General features: G+C 40.9%; 1 protein-coding gene across 1 annotated transcript in view; it reads left to right on the forward strand.

The window, feature by feature from the left end:
• Nucleotides 1–517: 517 nt before the first annotated feature.
• The window catches only part of Papolg (poly(A) polymerase gamma), a 31,792-nt gene continuing 12,630 nt past the window's right edge, over nucleotides 518–19,679 (forward strand). Inside the window, exons 1-9 of the mRNA XM_032916261.1 lie at nucleotides 518–767; nucleotides 3,923–4,084; nucleotides 6,352–6,418; nucleotides 9,780–9,861; nucleotides 10,088–10,197; nucleotides 11,366–11,419; nucleotides 13,195–13,306; nucleotides 15,668–15,757; nucleotides 18,147–18,285. Coding sequence (XP_032772152.1) covers nucleotides 751–767; nucleotides 3,923–4,084; nucleotides 6,352–6,418; nucleotides 9,780–9,861; nucleotides 10,088–10,197; nucleotides 11,366–11,419; nucleotides 13,195–13,306; nucleotides 15,668–15,757; nucleotides 18,147–18,285 — 833 coding nt within the window. The 5' untranslated portion in view covers nucleotides 518–750. The remainder of the gene's footprint in view (nucleotides 768–3,922; nucleotides 4,085–6,351; nucleotides 6,419–9,779; nucleotides 9,862–10,087; nucleotides 10,198–11,365; nucleotides 11,420–13,194; nucleotides 13,307–15,667; nucleotides 15,758–18,146; nucleotides 18,286–19,679) is intronic.

Consider the following 19,679-nt stretch of genomic DNA (forward strand, 5'->3'; position numbering starts at 1 on the left):
GTGGGGGGAGAGAAGGGATAAACCTACAACTAACTGGTAGCAGTTATGTTCAGCTAAACGCCACAAAGTCACAAATCGGGGCTTGGAGATGGCACTGCGAGGAAGAAGGATTCGAGTTAGGCTGATTTATTTATAAGCTTTCTTCCCTGGAATGGTTGTGTTAAAGTCGCACCTTCTTGGGTGTGACGCTAAGCGAGGAAAACCTTCTCAATGTGTACTGATTACGTCTATGACTTTAAGATGTGGTATAACGGGAAGAGTTAAAAACGGTGTTAGGGAAAGCGGTGGTCTTTTCTAGATGCTTTTATTGCAGACACAAGGGGAAATTGACAAATTACCTTCCCAGAGGTTTGCCTGAATTGACAATCCCACAGACGGCGGGCGACCTGACACACTCTGACAGATGCGTTTGCTGCAAGCGTGCCACTTGAGGTGGGCGGGCCCCAGGAGCTCAAGGCTGGGGGGTGTGGCCGAGGGCGGGCCCAGGGTTCCAGGGGCGGGGCCGCGGAGGGCGAGAGGCAGCCTGGGAAGCAGCGCCATATTGGCGGCGGCCGAGCTGTATTGTCATAAATAGAGCCGGTTTTTGTGGTGTTTTCACTACTCGGTTGAATGCCTCGGCTGTAGAGAGTGGGGAAGTGAGCGAGCAAGCGAGCTATAAGCGAGCGAAAGGAAGTGGACAGAGGAAGGAAGAGAGGGCAAGAACAGGACCCCAAAGCGAAAGACACTGGCTGGAGAGAGACGCAGGAAGCGATGAAAGAGATGTCTGCGTAAGTGGGGGCGGCGGTTGAGGGCGAGGTGGAGAGAGGTGTGCTGAGGTGGGCAGCCCCGCGGCTTCCAGCCCCTGCGCCTCGCACCCTGCGCAGCCGGCGGGGACCTCTGCTTTCCGCTGCCCGCCACTCCGCAAGGGCACCTCCCCTACCCGCGGCTCACCTGGCCGCCCTGCGGGGTTCGGGAGTCGCCGTCAGCTCCCCGCCGCCCGCCTTTGAGGACGCCCCCAGACTAGGATGAGGGGGAAAGGCGCGTGTGGCTGAAGAGAAAAACGGTCGGTCACTCTCCTGCCTCCGCCGTGTCTGAGCCGGTCTGCTCGTGTCTGCATTGGCGCAAATACCATCCCCCTGCCTCCCCTCCTCCCGGCCGGACCCGCTGTCTTTCAGGTCTTTCGGAGAGGGACTGACCTAGCGGAGCCCGTGGTTTGCGGTTGCTCTATGAGAAAGGCTAATCCCCCTACCCCATTCCTTCCCACCGACCCCACAGTATCTACCGGGCTGTATCTATCCCCTGCTCACACTTTCCTAAGTCAGAAGCAGTTTCTGTACTTGCCAAGAATTTATTAGATTTCTTACCTTTCACGTTATCCGGAAATAATTTAAACGTACAAAAAGATGCACAGAAAAACAAAAACACTACGTAGTCACCACCCATTTTTTTTTTTTTACAAAGACTAACATGGGGTGTGTTCTTACCATTTTAATCTTTCTTCTTTCTTTAAAAGAAGTCAAGCATTCCAATACATCTGAAGCCTCGCCTATCCTTTCTCCGGTTCCATTCACGGGGCTCTTCCAAGGCCCCAGAGTACTGAATTTGGTGTTTCTTGTTGCTGCATTTTTAATGTTGATACTACATATTCCTGTGTTCATAACCCATTGTACCTGTTTTAAACTTTATAGGCTATTATCAACTGCTACTCTCCAGACTGGTTCTTTAGAACATGTTCTTTCTCACCTTTTCTATGTTAATATTTTCATTTCTAATTATTTTCTATTAACTAGTGTATTCCATTTATAAACACAGCCCAGTGTAGTACTTTTAATGACTATTTTGGGTTATTTAAAAGTATTTTTTTTTAATAGAATGCCAGTGAACATTCTACTTACCTATCTTTGTACCTGCAGTACATTTCTGTAAGGTATTTTTCCTTGTAAGTGGAATTCATAGCACTTTTTGAAACCTACTTCTCAAGAGTTCCTGTTAGGATTGATTATGGGAAAATCTGTCTATGCCATGTATTTATCCCACACAGACCTGCCAGACAACCTTATCTCTTTAAGATAGATGGATGGATGGGTGGGTGGGTGGATGGATGGATGGAAGGAAGGAAGGAAGGAAGGATGGGAAGGATAGATGGATGGATGGAGAAATACAACTTGAAATAATTGAAGTTTTGTTTGTTCTGCAGCGAGATAAAAATGGGAGAGAAATTAAAGTTGTTTTTTAATACTCCCCTATATTTCATTAAGTCATTTCAAAGGTATATAGGCTGTTTGTTGAGATGAGGGTTCACATGGCCCAGACTGACCATGAGCTTGCTTCTGCCTCTACCTCCAGACTTCCAGGGTTAGACCTTGGGCCACCAAACCTGTCTTAGCTATCTTATCTTCTGTGTTATCATTTCTTTCTCCCTATCCCATAAAACCTCCAGCTGAAAAACACGTTTTAGTTTGTGGACTGACTAGTAATAAGCTGCTGTTGTTTTGTTAGTTCTGTTTGGTTCAGGGGTGGAACTCAGGGCCTTACACATGAAACAGTCTGTCACTGAGGAATGTCTCCAACCCCAAGCCAATTTTTAAGCAGTTAAAATGCAAAAAGAATTAACCATTGTTGTATTTTTGTGATGTTTAAAATTTAAATTGATACACTTGTACATAATGTATACAATGATTAGTTTAAAGTAACTGGCTTGTCTATTGAATTTACTGATTACTTATATAAATATATACACTGTAATTATTTATCACAGTTGCCTTACTGTGTTATAGAACATTTGAATTAATCATAAAGCCAGGCTCAGTGATAACACAAGGCCAGCCTGTTAAGTTCCAGGACAGAGTTACATAGTGAGACCCTGTCTCAAGAAGAAAGAAGGAAATCCTAGTGTCCAATTACACCTTTCTCTGGAGAGAAGGTGTTGCTGTGTAGCCCAGGCTTGGAGCTCAGATCCTTCTACTTTAGCCTCCTGAATGAAGGAATAGAGAGGCACGGGCCACTATGCCAGTCCCATTTAACCTCCCTCTTTTCTTCCTCTGTTACTACTTTCAAGAGCTAATTTACTCATTAAAAGACTGCTTTTTTATTTTGAGATTATACTCTTACTGTTTTGAACAGTTCTTTATGCAAATATAAAGAGAGGTGGTTAGGTTGAGAGTATATACTCATTTTTACTTTTGCAACGAAATTTACCCCACATCCTTTAGTCATAGATGTAGTTAGAAATTCTGTGGTGCTTTATTCAAGATTGTAATTTTATACTGGCTAAAGGCAATTAAGGGTCACTTATCTCCTTCAGAATTTGGTGTTGAATGTAAGGAATGTGACAGTTACTCAGTGTGAAAGTGGTATGAGTACCAGGCTAAAATGAAGAGAATACTAAGTACAGTCACAACAGGCTGCAGCTGTAAACTCTGGTTCCAGGAAAAGATGGCTGGGAGTGTAGGTTTCCCAAGGACGAACTGAGGTTTCTTTTTAAGGCTAGATTATCTCCTAAGGACCTTGTGATGGGATGTTTTGTTCCCTTACTGAAGGAAGACCATTGTCTGACTGATAGTGTCTTTCAAGTGTTTGACTGCTTTTCAAAGATTCCATAGCCTAGATGGTACTTGACTCAGCCTGGGGGAGGGAGGTGGCTAGTAGGAGGAGCCCTGGCTTAGAGCCCATTCAAGCTTTTCGCGTTTGAACTGAGTGGTCTTGACGCCAATACATACTGCTCTGGGCTTGAAAAGATGTCCTGACCATGGAAGCTGGAAGCTGTATGAAAAACACTTCATAAAGACAGAATACCCACCTTTCCTCTTTTCTTTTCTTTTTTAATGACTTCTTTGGTAATGTTCCACAAACTTTTAAGGTGGCTTAAATAACTTAAGAGGTTCAGTGTGTCCATATGACATGATACTTTACATTTTTTCACTGTTTCTTTTTTCTTGAATAGAAACACTATGCTGGACAGCCAGCGTCAACAAAAGCATTATGGAATTACCTCTCCAATTAGTTTGGCGTGTCCTAAAGAAATTGATCATATTTATACACAGAAATTAATTGATGCCATGAAACCATTTGGAGTATTTGAAGATGAGGAAGAATTGAACCACAGGTATGTCATGGAAACTCTAAAATATTTTTACAGTATACTATTTAATCATTAACTCATACATATTGAATGCCCAGTGATCACTGCTTAGGTAAATAAAAATGCTCTCCCAAAGAAAAATCTTAGCTCTCTTGGAACATAAATTTTTAATATGCATTAGAAAAGGAAACTAACAGTCAAATGCCTACAATGTTAACCCTGACCAAATACTGGTGGGAAACATAAACTTGAGGATAGAAGTCTTTAGAGAAGACCTCACTGAAAGGAAGGGAGCCACACGGATCTTTGAAAGGAGTGTGTTCTGGGCAGAAAGTCTTGGGTATGCATTGGTACGTTTGATGGGTAGGAAGGAGGGCACCTCGTAAGGCACTATAAAACTTTTGGAACTTGAACTCGTTAGGGTTTTGAGAAGGAGATTGGCACCATCTGACCCGTGTTTTAGCGGGTACTCTGGCCATTGTGTTGGGAATAGTGTAAAGGAAGAGGGGTCAGAGGACAGAACAGTGTAAAGGAAGAGGGGTCAGAGGACAGAATAGTGTAAAGGAAGAGGGGTCAGAGGACAGAATAGTGTAAAGAAAGAGGGGTCAGAGGACAGAATAGTGTAAAGGAAGAGGGGTCAGAGGACAGAATAGTGTAAAGGAAGAGGGGTCAGAGGACAGAACAGTGTAAAGGAAGAGGGGTCAGAGGACAGAATAGTGTAAAGGAAGAGGGGTCAGAGGACAGAACAGTGTAAGGGAAGAGGGGTCAGAGGACAGAATAGTGTAAGGGAAGAGGGGTCAGAGGACAGAACAGTGTAAAGGAAGAGGGGTCAGAGGACAGAATAGTGTAAAGGAAGAGGGGTCAGAGGACAGAATAGTGTAAGGGAAGAGGGGTCAGAGGACAGAATAGTGTAAAGGAAGAGGGGTCAGAGGACAGAACAGTGTAAGGGAAGAGGGGTCAGAGGACAGAACAGTGTAAAGGAAGAGGGGTCAGAGGACAGAACAGTGTAAGGGAAGAGGGGTCAGAGGACAGAATAGTGTAAGGGAAGAGGGGTCAGAGGACAGAATAGTGTAAAGGAAGAGGGGTCAGAGGACAGAATAGTGTAAAGGAAGAGGGGTCAGAGGACAGAACAGTGTAAAGGAAGAGGGGTCAGAGGACAGAACAGTGTAAAGGAAGAGGGGTCAGAGGACAGAACAGTGTAAAGGAAGAGGGGTCAGAGGACAGAACAGTGTAAAGGAAGAGGGGTCAGAGGACAGAATAGTGTAAAGGAAGAGGGGTCAGAGGACAGAATAGTGTAAAGGAAGAGGGGTCAGAGGACAGAACAGTGTAAAAGGAAGAGGAGTCAGAGGACAGAACAGTGTAAAGGAAGAGGGGTCAGAGGACAGAATAGTGTAAGGGAAGAGGGGTCAGAGGACAGAATAGTGTAAGGGAAGAGGGGTCAGAGGACAGAACAGTGTAAAGGAAGAGGGGTCAGAGGACAGAATAGTGTAAAGGAAGAGGGGTCAGAGGACAGAATAGTGTAAGGGAAGAGGGGTCAGAGGACAGGTTGGAAGTAACGGTGCCTAAAACCCAAGGATGGCAGTAGGAATAAGTCATGTGGTCTAGATGTGTCAAAGGGAGAGTTCTTTTATGACAACTAGAGGCAGTTTCCAAAGATGAGTCCAAGGTTTTCAGTGCCTGCATCTCACTGGATGGAATTTCACTTTCTGAGGAAGACTGAGATGGAAGCAAGTTTGGAAGAGTCAGGAGATAGTTGTCCATTTATAGGATGCCTAAACTCATCTCTTTTTTATTGTCATTTTTTAAATGTGAGTGTTTATGCCATTGGTTTTAAGTTTAATAACAATAAGTTTAATAATTTTAAACTGCATTAGTTAAGTACTATTTCATAAAAATTAGCCAGTAATTAACTTACCTACTTTAATTATACAAAACACCATGAGTGTCAGAGAGATTGCTAGTCTCTAGTATCACAGTGAATTGATGTAATTCTGTTGTAAAGCAGAGTTGACAATTCAGTTTGCCTCTGTAGCCTGATTGAAGGTAACTTGGAGGTTTATATTAGGTTTTTAGTTTTTGAGGACAATTCAAAAACCAAACTATTATCAAATGTGATCATGTCTGGCACTCTTAGGTCTCTCAGATGTGCTGTATATCAACAGATGTGATTACATGAGCATAAATATAATACAGATTTAACGTAGCGTCAACGTTAGGTTTCTACATTATTTCTTTAATGTTTAGTTTTTGTTTTTGTCTTAAAAGTTTAAAGTTCTCATCTTTTATTATAGGCTGGTTGTTCTTGGTAAATTGAACAATTTAGTAAAAGAATGGATTTCTGACATCAGTGAAAGTAAGGTAAGATTGAAACTGTATAGATTTAATTTACTGTTTCATATTTCAGTCATTCACCCTAGCAATGACATGTAAGAGTCAAATTATCTGAAATACTTTAAAATAGACTCTGCATTTCTGAATAATATAACTTACACAGTATATAACTGTCTACTTTCGTGTCTTTGGAAGGGTGCTTTTTGCTTTGCTTGCAAAGGGCAGTTTTCTTTTCCTTCGTTGTGATTGTCTTTTGCAGAATGGTATCATGTCCCAGGTTGTGAGCGAATGGAATACAAGTTCAATCTAGTAGTTTTGACTTTCATATCTTATAGTTATATCAAAATCTTTACAGAAATATTTCATTTTAAGTAGGTATTATAATTTTGTAGCTCTCCATTTTGGTTTACAAGAAGTTAGCCACTGACTTCCAAACTGAATCAACACCAGTAACAACCAAAAACAGGCTCCCTGACACATTAGAAATAAAGCGATCTAGACAACTGGACTTGTAAGTAAATGGGGCTTTAACCCAGAGATAGCCAATTGTAGCAGCAAGTCTATAAAATGTTTAGTTTGAGTCATACTTACCAGCCAGGGTTCTCAGTCTAAGGAGATTTTTTTTTTTTTTTTTTTTTTTTGGTTCTTTTTTTCAGGGCTGGGGACCGAACCCAGGGCCTTGCGCTTCCTAGGCAAGGGCTCTACCACTGAGCTAAATCCCCAACCCCGTCTAAGGAGATTTGACTTAAAAGCCAGACGTTAGATTACAGCGTACCCCATCTGACACTGAACTTGCTTTTGAGCACAGCACAAAGAGGCTAAAATGAGGTCAGGATCCTGTTCTCCAGGCCTCACAGCCCCCAGGACCTCTGTTTTCTGTGACACGGTGACTGCCTTTTATTTGTGTTTCCCATGTGGAAATCTCTTAATTGCACTTGCTTGGCCCCTCAGACATAGCAGTTTTCAGGTCCTAGTTCATATTTAGGCAGGATTTTCCTTATGAACTTACCTAGCTTTCTGCTTTTTTGAGTTTTGGATTGTGAGTTTCTTTATTGTTGCTTGAGTATTTTACTCACTGTACTAAGATGAGATTGGGCATGTTCAACTAGGTGGTAAAGGTCAGTACTCAGCTTCTTACCCCAAACTAACTCCCGAGATAGACTAGGAAGAAAAGACCTAGCTAGCATACAGCATTGCCGGTTCAGGTCCACGTTCAGACAGCTCTGAAGTTTTGAGCTAGGGTGGCAGTGAGAGGCAGGGGCAACAGAGGGCTAGGCAGGCATGAGGGAGGGTCAGAGCAAGTGTTGTACTCCATCTAGGAAATAACCAGTTGAGTCCGACAGCATCCCTTTGAGGACTCTCCCCTGTGACCTAAGATCTCCTACCTCCTAGTCCTAGTCACCTAGCCTCTTAAGGTCCATACTGCCATCCTGGGACCAAGCCTGTTACCATGGGACCTTGAGGAAACACGACTCATATTAAACCATTTGTCCATCCTCCGAGTGTTCCTAACTTGCAGTTTACGCGGTTTTGTTTGTTCATACAGTATACGTATCTCTCCCCGTAACAGTGCTCAGTTTAAAGTATCTCAGTGTTTTCTATGAGAATTTTCAGTTAGATTTCTCTTTTTAGTTACGATGAATTTGTAAGATTGCTTCTTTTGACTTAGAATCAGATAATGAGCCACTAAAGACTTAGACTTTAGTCATTACATTTAATCCAATCTTTATGTTATTCACTTTTGCTGCCAAAAGGATATCTGGCTCATTTCTGATCTGTCAGGAAGGGTTTTATCAGTAGCTAAGGTTGTTGGATACAGCAGATTTTGGAGGCAAAATGCTAGTTGTGAGTAATCAAAACTTCAATTATAACAGCTGTCAATATGTCAATATTATACTATCATCCATGAATATATTCTACTTTGGGGAATAGATAACTAAAGGATTTAAGATAAGTCAAAGATCATTTGATAACTGTTGAGATACTCTAGTATTTTTCACAGATAAAATAATAATTAAATTCCGTAGCTGTATAAAAAATACTATGTCCTATAATATCACTTCTCATAAAAAATGCAGGGTCATACTTTTTTTTTTTTTTTAAGGCAGGGTCTCACGCTGTTAGTCCAGCCGTTACAGAACTCTATTGTAGACTATGCTGGCTATAAACTCAGACATCTGCATGCGACTGACACCCTTCCAAGTGCTAAGATTAAAGACATTCACCACCACCACACCCAGCAAGGATTTTTTTTTTCAACATAGAAAGTAAAATGATACTTATCTTTTTTATTAATACGAGTCTTAATAATTTCATTGGCTCCTTCCTAGCTAAAATTGTGAGACTCTTGAAACATTACTATGCATTAAACAGAGGAAATAACTGTGTCTTGTTGTACAGGTCATTTTATTCAGGCTAGTCACCAGGAATCTGGAACTGTGGAGGGGGAGATGAGTAGTAGGTAGTCTCACCTCTGATAAGTTTAAGTATAGTTGAAGAGCCGAGAGGTACACATTCGAAAGATATCTCTGGAAAGAGAGCTCAGTTGATAGAGTGCTTGCCACACTAGCATGAGGACCTGGGTTCAAATCCGCAGACCCTGATCAAAAACAAGTGGGGAAGGCTGGGAGCATGGGGGCGCATGTGGTTAATCCCGGGATTGGGGAGGCAGAGGCAAGTGAAGCTCTGTAACTCAAGGCTGGCCTGGTCTACAGAGCCACAGAGGACAGCCAGGACGCAGAAACCTTACCTCAAGTAAAAACAGACAAGACAGGTAGACAGGTAGGCAGACAGAATAGATAGGTGGGTGGAAAGGAAGAAAGGAGGATAGAGAGAAACAGAGACAGACAGACAGACATCTGAGTATGGCACCATACTCCTTAACCTCAGCTGCAGTGTCAGTGAGAGACCCTGGTCTATGATCCCAGCACTTGGGAAATGGAGACTGGAATGTCAGACGTTTGTTTAAAGCCAGTCCGGGCTACAGGGAACCCTGTCTCAGACACAGGAAACTCACCTGTGGAAGAGTAGTGATGATTGGAACAAAAACAATGAATTAGAAGGACTGTCTGGCTTTTACCATAGAAGAATGTTTAAAGCATGGGTATTAAGTAAATCAGAACACAAGAAGGCTGAAAAGCTAAAATCAAATAATTAAACATGCCTGTGACAAAACTAAAAAGAAGACTGGGATTGGCTGAGACTTGTACTGGAAGAGCTGCAGTTTATTAATTTGATTTCCTTAAAGGAGACTTAAAGTGCTTTTACCCATCTCTTAAACAGGATTGACAAATGTACAGTGTATCACTTGTGCAGTGAAAGACTGCAAACTTTTAGGCGCTCTTTATGCAAAATAACTTGTGATTGCATGCCTTTTGCTTTATTCTAGAATCTCCCACCTTCTGTTGTGGCTACTGTTGGTGGTAAAATTTTCACATTTGGATCTTACAGGCTTGGAGTACACACCAAAGGTAAGTGCTTTTTAGTTATATTCTACTGATGAGAATTTTTAGGAAATTGTTTTACTTGTTCACAGTTAGCAAGTACTCAACAGAACAGTTCCTGTATCTTATCAGCATTGATAAGTATTGTTAGCGTTATCTTATACTCATCTTCCATACCTGGTTCTGTGTTTATGTTTATGTGAACGTTAATGAAATACAATATATTATTCTTAACAAGAAATTATTTTTGTAGGAGCTGATATTGATGCACTTTGTGTAGCCCCAAGACATGTGGAGAGATCAGATTTTTTTCAGTCCTTTTTTGAAAAATTGAAACATCAAGATGGCGTCAGAAACTTAAGAGTAAGTATCCTTTGGTATCTAATACTTTGAACTTAGAAACAAGTATAAAGGCAAGGACTTAGAATCACTGACATATCTCTTAAATTGCTGTATCTTGTTAATAACATGCATGGAAATCGGAGCATGGGTTTATAGCTCTGCAGACACACCTGTAGCTCTGAGGCCTCAGTCAGGCAGCCATCTGTCTGAGCTTGGTTCCCATCAGTAAACGAGAGAATTGGTGAGAATGTTCATAAGTTATCACTTACTGTAATATCTGATATGTGTGATATATAGCCAATTGTGGGTGATATGTGTGAGGTTCCCTTAATACTACATGTATATCTAGCCTTTCATTTCACAAGTAACATTTCCATTCTAGCAAATAATAAAACTGGCCTCAGTTCTAACAGCATAATTTTGTGTGTACATATTTGTAAGTGTGTGGGGGTTATCATACGCTTGGGGGTGTCACAGGACAATTCTAGGTATCATCCTCAAAACATTGTCTGTCTTCTGTCAGACAGGGCCTGACATGGCCTAGAATCACCAACAGGGTAGACTTACTGGTCAGTAAGTCCCCAGATCCTCCTGCTTCCTCCCTCATGCACCATTTTCTCCAGCATTAGGATCTGTGGATTGAACTCTGGTCTCATGTCTGCAGGCCAAGTACTGAGCTAGCCCCTACCATTTGTTTGATAAATATTTTTCAAAAATTTTACACTAATGCTTTTTGTAAAAACTGTTCAGGGGCCTCATGCATCCCAGGCTCAGACTCAGTGGATCGTCAACAATGACCTTGACCCTTTGAGCCATCCCTGAGCACCAGGGCTACAGGAGGGGCTCACCATACACTTTTACACTTAATACTTTTTGTAAATAATCAGTTTTCAATTTAGACTCCAGGGGTTGGGGATTTAGCTCAGTGGTAGAGTGCTTGCCTAGCAACCAGTTCTGTCCCCAGGTCTGGAAAAAAAAAAAAAAGAAAAAAAAAAAAAAGACTAAGATTCTTAGATCTCAATTTAGACTCCAGAAATAATATTAAGATAACAATAGATCTGCTTTCCAGTTTCTGACAGATATTCTTAACAGGATAAGTTAAATGGCAGGCAACGAGACTTTTGTATGAGACCTAAATAAAAGTAAATAAGTAACCTCTGTGTTACTTTTTTGTCTTCCTCTTTTATAGGCTGTAGAAGATGCTTTTGTACCTGTCATAAAATTTGAATTTGATGGTATCGAAGTAAGTGTTTTTACAATTGACATTTTTAACCTGTAAGTTTTGTTTCAAAATCTGACTTAGCATGGGCATGTTTTATTTGGTTTGGTTTTGGTTTTGGGCTTGGGTTTTGAAATAATCTCACTATGTGACTATAGCCAGCCTCCTGAGTGCTTGCCTGGTACTCACCACAGTTTAAGGAATAGTAGTCTTTCACCTACTTCTTGTTTCTCTTGACCACTCGTCGTGGAAAATTTAGGAACCTTCATTTCTTTCCTCATGCTTTTTGTACACAACCTTTCTCATTTCTCTAATCATCTAAAATAGTTGCACTGTTATAATTTTGTTTAGAGCAGTGTTCCATTTACATTATTATCTCAGAAACAGTTTTCAGAGCTCAGGACTGAGTATACCGACCTACTGCAATTCCTTGCTCTGTAACAGGTTTGCCCTCAGGAGTTAATGACTGTTCAGTTCGGTTGGTCATTATACTTAGTCTGATTTCAACCCAGTCTTCTATGGTTGTCATAATGTTTAAGCTAAGAGCCGTTAGCATCTTGAGGAAGAGTCAGTCCACTGGGCCTTGGCCCTGTTCTCAGCTGAGTGTGGCCCATGGTCTGTGCACAGCTGTCATCCTGTCCATCTCACTGTGATCTTCATGGAGCTTTCCCTCCGTACTCTAGAATGTCCTTCTTTCTAATATACTACTGTTTTACTGGAGCTCAACCATTGGATGCCTAAATAAGAATTTGTTTTCTTTTTATCTTGCATGCTTAAAAAACACAGAATTCATAATTTTGCTGAGTACATCATTCTAGGTAGGAAACGATTTTTTATGTCCTCTAAGGCCCGCATTGTCTTGTGGCCTCTGTGCTGTAGAAAAGCATATTACTATTTTCACTCTCTCTGTATGTATGGTCAGTTTGTCCCTTGTTTTATTTAGTTGTTTTGTTTTTATTTTGTCTTCATACTCGTAGAATTCATGATGATAATATGCTTTGGTTTGTGTTTCTAACTGATGTGCTTGGCGTGCAGTAGTCTTTAGAGTGGAAAGGCCTTCAGTTCTTGGACCTCTTATTGTGGGGTTTTTTGGGGCTTTTTGGATTTCTTGCCTTTGTTTACACACAGGTCTTTTCCCATAAAGCCCTAACATTTGTGAGTTGAGTCTCCAGAGAACAGCTTTCTTTAAAAATAAATAAATAGCACACACAATTCTCATTTTTAATTAACCACATCTTAATATTTTTATTATTCTTCTTGTTTTTTTTCTTGTCTTTCAAGTTTTGTGATAATATCCACTGCCCTGTTTTTAATTTCTAAAAATACTAATTATATTTTCTAAATGTTCTTTTAAATTTATTTATGTATTTATTCATAGCTACCTGTTTTCATTTTCCAAATAGAATGCTTAAATCTGTTTTCTTAGGTCACTGGGTGTGTTAGCATCTGCCCCCCTGCTCTCCAGCCTCCATGACTTTTGCTGATGTTTCTCTGATCTCAGTTTCCTAGTGGGTTAAGCCATAAACTCTGAAAACTAAACCAAAACCGAAACCAAAACACTTCTCAGTGCCTCAGTGGAGTTTCACGAGGGAGTAAAAGTAAATGTGTGTTGGATCTTCCCATGTTTCTCTCAAGATGTGCAGTGATTGTCCCACATAAGGCCACCCACATAGGCCTCCTGTGCTTTAGCAGACTGTCCAGACCGATAACTATGACTCCTCATGGTTGGAGTTGGGGTTGGGGAGAATGGACCAGGAGAAGTAAAATCAGTCTCTTTTCTGTTTTATCTCTTTCCAAAGATTGATCTAGTCTTTGCAAGACTGGCAATACAAACCATATCAGATAATTTAGATCTAAGAGATGACTCTCGCCTGAGAAGCCTCGATATACGGTGCATTCGAAGTTTAAATGGTAAGTTTCTATAAAGAAATCTTAGATACCTGCTTGAAAACAATTTGGTAAATAGAGCCTATAGTTGTAGACGGTTAATTAATTAATGTACTCTAAAGATTGCCCTGGCAGTGGCAGCTTCAGGTGTTCCTCTTACCCGCCCCAGTGTTCTGGATTCACGAATGAGACCCAGACACACACACACACACACACACACACACACACACACACACAGCTCTATATTGTAATATGCCCTGAGCAGCTCAATGGCCGGACCACTCCCAAAGCTTCACGCCACTAGCACACTCTCCCCTCTGATATTCCTGAATTATTACATACTAAACCCTGCATTCCATCCTGGCCTGCAGCCCTCCAGGGCCACGATCTATGAGTCTTACATGTTGGCTGTCTCTCTGTCCTGCACTTCTCAGGCCTGATCTTTCTGCTTTCCTGGCAATGACAGTTCTATCCTTTCTTCTCTCTCTATCCTAAAGTCCCACCTCTGTCTCCTTGCCCAGCCATTGGCCACCTGTAATTTTATTTACCAATCAGAACCAACTGGGGGCAGAGACCCTCAGTGCCTTACCTGCGCACAATTCCCATGCAATTTTGGGAACTCAATAAACGTAATACAAGCATTAAACCAAGTCCACAGCAAGAGGCCTTTTGTAGAATTGTCAGTGGACTACTTTAAGACTTGAGCAAACTAAAATCTGAGCACATCATGGAACACAGGCTTAGTGTGAGAGACTTTGCATTCCATCACCAACACCAGGAATTTGAAAGTCAAGGTTTTCTTTATAGAATAGTGTAATTAGTTATTTTTTAAATATTCTAAAAAGCACAATTTATTTGAAAGGTTGTGTTTAGAATTGTGGTTCATAAACATATTGGTCTCAGAAGTCCTGTAAACCTTAAGATTCATTGAGAACTCCAAAATATTTTTTATCTGCATCGTATGTCAATGTTTACCATAATATAAATAAAAATGTTCAGAATATTTATAGTTCACTAGAAATAAAAAGCAATTGTAAATTAATAATTTTACATATAAAATGGGCTTTTTTTCCATATTACCATATCTGCTTCTACAGTTAATGTATTATCTGATATCTTGGTTTTGTTAAAATATAAAAAGAAACAGAACTATTCTGTCACATTAATACCTTGTGATCTCTCTTGTCCTTTGAATGTACCTTTTTGCCTTTGCCTGGTTTGTTGTTGTTGTTGTTTTGGGTTTTAGGGTATTTGTTTGTTTGTTTGTTTTAACTATCATACTCTGGCTATTTGGAAAATGTTAGTTTACAAAGTTATTTTTATTTTCCAGCTGTTAACACATATTTCATTGTAAAGTGGGTTTTAAATTACATTGATTAATATTAGCACCAGTTCTGTCATGAGAGTCTTTTAAGTATTTCAAGCTGTCAGGTTTACAATAGTAGATAAAAGTGATTTATAACTAATTTAACGTGAAAACTTACCTCTTCTCCATAGTAAATAGTATCATTGTTTTTCTTGAGGCAAGGAATTTGGTTTATTTTTCAGACTGCCTACTGATCGCCCACTTGTATAACCTTTTATATCTTTAGTCATAATTTCAAGCAGCCTGGTATTCCTTGAAAATAAGGCTGTTTTAGCATATAGCTGAAGTGCTGGCACACCGCTTTCCTTTTGGTTGCTTTTGTTTAACTGGGAGCTTGTGAGAGTAGTGAAGTATACTGAACACTTGCGGACTCTGTGGCCACCATCTTGTGTGACCCCTGAACACTGTGGTTGCCAGTGCTCCATCAGTGCAGATGTCAGCACACATGAAAATGGTAAGGGAAGGTGGAGGCCTCTTAGAAAAGGAGGCTCAACCTCACAGGTGCTTCACGTTTTAGAGCCACTGATTACATTCTCCTTCCTTTCACACGTTTGTTTGTTTGTTTGTTTGTAAGTAACATGGTTTTTCTGTGTACTCTTGGCTGTTCTGGAACTCACTCTTAAACCAAGCTGACCTCAAACTCAGAGACCTACCTGCCTCTCCCTGGAGAGTGCAAGATTAAAGTCAAGCACCACCATGCCCAGTCTCTTTTGTTTGATTTAATGTGATGGTAAATTACACTTCTTTGTGGAAGGACTTCTAATAAGAAAGTTTTATAACTTGGAGACACCGTGATTAAGTCAGATGTAGGAACCCAGACCTGTCTGTTCTTCAGCATTGGATTTTACCCAAATTCTTTCATTTCCTCAAAAGTAAAAGATATTTTCACATGTGTTTCGAAATTTTAAATTTATCCTGACGTAGCATTCAAATTTTAACATTTGAGACTCTGAAGGTTAGGAGACTATTTGAACTGAGTTTTACTCCTTAGTGAAAAATTAATGTTTTATCTTTTTCAGGATGTAGAGTTACTGATGAAATTTTGCACTTAGTGCCAAATAAAGAAACTTTTAGACTTACTCTAAGAGCAGTCAAATTATGGGCAAAGCGTAAGTATCCCAAGGCTTTGTATGTCTTTATAAAGTTCTACTTTTCTGTTGCCAGCAGTTGGAACACATATGAGAGGTCTGACCTCATTGATGATGTTGAGGGTTGATGGTCATCTTAGCAAAACTGTTCCTCAGTTTCTTAGGTGTGGTGTCTGTGTCTCTGAGTGTGAGTGTGTGTGTACGTAGACAGAGTGCGAGTGTGCTTGTATATAACTCATCAAATGCCCTCCGCTTGCTCTGGTGTGATAGAGGACATTCTGTATTATGTATAGCTGTAGTCAGACACTGCTTAAGAATGGGGACAGAGGACTGAGGGGAGGTGACACTGAAGCAGTGGCTCAATGGTGTCTTCCATACAGAAGATACCTCGAAAGCATACAGCAGAAACACACAGTGTGCTCTAGGTGACATACGTGCGGTAAGTGCAAAGTGCTGCACCCAGAGTTAATCGAGCGAGTCAGTGAGAGATTGCAGGTGCCTGGGACATTAACATCCACTATCACAAACTTGGTGACTTGCTGGCTTATACGAAGTTTTTTCTTTCTTCAGTAATATATTTAACTTACTATAAATAAGTTTTTTTTAAACTTAAGTTTTTTAATTCCTTTGTAATAACACAAATTGGGCATGGTGGCATGCCAGTAATTCCAGTATCCAGGAGGCTGAAGTTGGAGGGTTACATATTCAAGGCCAGGAAACTTTGTCTTAAAGAACAAAAGCCATTATGCAGGCAGGAACGATGGCTCCCACCATTGTTCAGGGACTGAAATGCTGGGGATGATCACCAGAATAGCTCATGGGTTAGAGGCCAGCTTCCTTCCCAGTCCACATTGCTCTCAATTTTCTTGATTTTTTTTTTTCTGGTGTTTGCTTTTCTCTTCCCTCCTCTTCAGCTATACATTTTTTTCATCTCATTATCATTAGTGTTAAGTGACCGCCATTATGTATATGGTTGTTCCTTGGCTGACAGCATTCAGTACCAGGTTTCACATACCTTAAACAGACCTCTCCATAAAAGTCTGATTATGGAAATGTTTATATGTTATCGTCCACTCCAGTTAACTCTGTGAGTAATTAGATACTTGAAATGTCCAACTAAGGAACTGGATTTTTAAATTTGTGCTTTGTGTCATTGACAGTAAAATTAAATGATTCCCAAGAAAGGTAAAATAATGTTCATTTAAAAATCTTGTCATGTTATATCTTCTTAGCATTCCTAACAGCCAAAGAGCAAACACAAGTCACATATTCATACTCTGATGAATGAATATAAAAACATGGTATATCCTTACTGTCAGATACTATTTTGCAATAAAATGGAACACAGTACTGGTAAATGATGCAACAGAAATGAATGTTGACACCACTTTAAGTGTGACAGAAGTTACTCAAAAGCTAACATATATATGCTTTGATTTATATGCTCAGGTCTCCAGGTCCAGAGGAGGGAGTAGTGTGACTGGCTAGGTTTCTTTGGAGTTGATAAATTGTCCTAGACACGATTGTGGGGTTGCCCAATTCTGACTATACCAAAAGGTGTTGAATTGTATAGTTTAAATGAGTCAGTCTTACGGCATGGGAAGTTTGCGGGCAAGGAGAGCCATGTTGCTAGTGGCCACCATATTAGGGGCACTTACATGAGTTTAAGCAGGTGAGTTTTGCCTGTGGCCTTAAATAGGCAGGACAGTGTGATATGGAGGGGTAACATGAACAGTTTGTCTCTCCTCACAAACCAGACGAAACGCTGTATTTTTCAATGTTTACATGCATACTTTTTATATTTAACATGTCTAAACTGATATTTTTGTAGGATTTTCCCCCCTCTCTGTGTGGGACATAGAATAGTAGCACTTGTATAATAAGGGCATATTAATATTAGACTTAGTGAGATATGGTAACAGTTTCCATGGGTTTCTATAAAAATATCATTTCACAGGTGAGTCTGATATCATTGGTATATTCTTCACAATGGAGACTTACCCAGATACTATGAAATACTGATGTTTATTGCCAATTTATGCTTGGCTTTTAAAGACTCCACATGTGTATGACTCTTAGTGAAATGTTCTTAACTGCTTACCTCCAGATATCTTTCCTTCTGTTGATCTCTCTAACTGAAGACATCTCTGGGGTGGGGAGGAGGACTGGGGATAATCTCAGGAGAACTGTTGAGAGGTGGCAGTGGAGCGGTAAAGGAACTGAGGTCCTCAGACCTGGGCAGCAAAGCAGAGAGCCCGAGGTAGAGACCGAGGTTTGCTGGCTGTGTCTGAGTCTAGTGTTGGGTTGTGCTTATCATCTTGGTTCCTGTTCAGTCCCATGAGTGAAGTTATCCTGTTGGTATTTTGAGCAAATAGATCTGAATAATAACTACCACTGTTCATTTTCCTAGGCCGTGGTATTTATTCCAATATGCTGGGGTTCCTTGGTGGCGTCTCCTGGGCAATGCTGGTAGCCAGAACTTGCCAACTGTACCCAAACGCAGCAGCTTCAACCTTAGTCCACAAGTTCTTCTTAGTTTTCTCCAAATGGTAAGCATATGTACTTTGACAAATTGTTAACATCTATGAATGTGTAAACAATTATTTGAACTTTTAAGAAGTATATCCAGGCATAGTGTTTTCTGCCTGTGATCCTAGAACTTGAGGGTTTGGGTGGGACTGTTGCCATGAGTTTGAGGACAGCCTAGGCTCCGTGGTCTGCTTTAGCCCTGGCTGTAGAGCAACTGTAAGGAGAACAAACCTATACATGGATATTTGTGTTTTACATTCGTTAAAAGCTTTAAAATGTGTTTATCTGAGAATGGGACATCCAGATGACACTCTTTCCTGTTATAACCGACACATAAAAATCGTATATACTTACTGTGTGCCCACAATATTTTGGTAGTGTACATTACACAGTCAGATCAAGGTTACCACGTGTGTCTCTTCAGACCTTTATCATTTTTTATGGTGAACACAGTCTCTTAGCTTGTTGAAGCGCATTACTAACATTGCTTGTAGTCCTCCTGAGCATCAGAACTTACCTAACGTAATGTCCATCGCCTGGCATTGTCCTGTCCTTCTCTCTACCCTGCTCTCCTAGTCTCTGATAGCCACTATTTTCCGTCCACCTTCTGAGGCCAACATTTCAGAATCCCCTAATGAGTGAAGGAGAATCCTGTGCCTTGTTTATTTCAGTTAGTGCAATGGCCTCCAATACCATCCATGTTGTCACAAAGGAGATAATTTGTTGTGGCTTCCTTGGCTGCCCCTCTCCTTCCTCCCCCTTCACTCTGCACCATTGTTTTGGGAAAAAAGCTTAACTTTGTAACCCATGCTTATATACAACTTGAACTCCTCCTGCTTCAACCTTCCAAGGATTGGGATCACAGATGTGTATCACAACACCTAGTTTTGCCTCTTTTTCCCCTTTTTGATTTCATTTTCTGTAAATGGGTGTATTGTTTTGTCTAAGTGTGTGTCTGTTCACCACGTGTGTGCCTGGTCCCTGTAGAGGTCAGACGAGGACATTAACCCCCTGGAGCAGGAGATAGAATTGTGAGCCTTCCATACGGGTGCTGAAATTGAGCCCGGGACAAGCAGTCAGTGCTCTGGCTTGTTTTGTTGTTGTTGTTTTGTTTTGAGTCTTATTTTTTGTTATTTATTTACAGCCTGATCTCAGCCTCCCTCTCCTCCTAATTCCTCCCTCTTACCACCCATCTATCCCATTCACCCCTCCTCCCTTTCTCCTCAGAAATGGGGAGGCCTCCCATGGATACAGGCAGCCTTGGCAATGTCAGGTTGCAGCAGGTCTAGGCACATCTCCTCCTAGTGTGGCCAGACAAGGCAGCCCAGTTAGGGAAAAGGGATCCAAAGGCAGGCAACAGGGTCAGAGACAGCCCTGCTCCTGCTGTTGTGAGTCCTACACGGAGACCCAGCTG

This window comes from Rattus rattus, chromosome 11 (assembly GCF_011064425.1).
Source record: "Rattus rattus isolate New Zealand chromosome 11, Rrattus_CSIRO_v1, whole genome shotgun sequence".
Classification (NCBI taxonomy): Eukaryota; Metazoa; Chordata; class Mammalia; order Rodentia; family Muridae; genus Rattus; species Rattus rattus.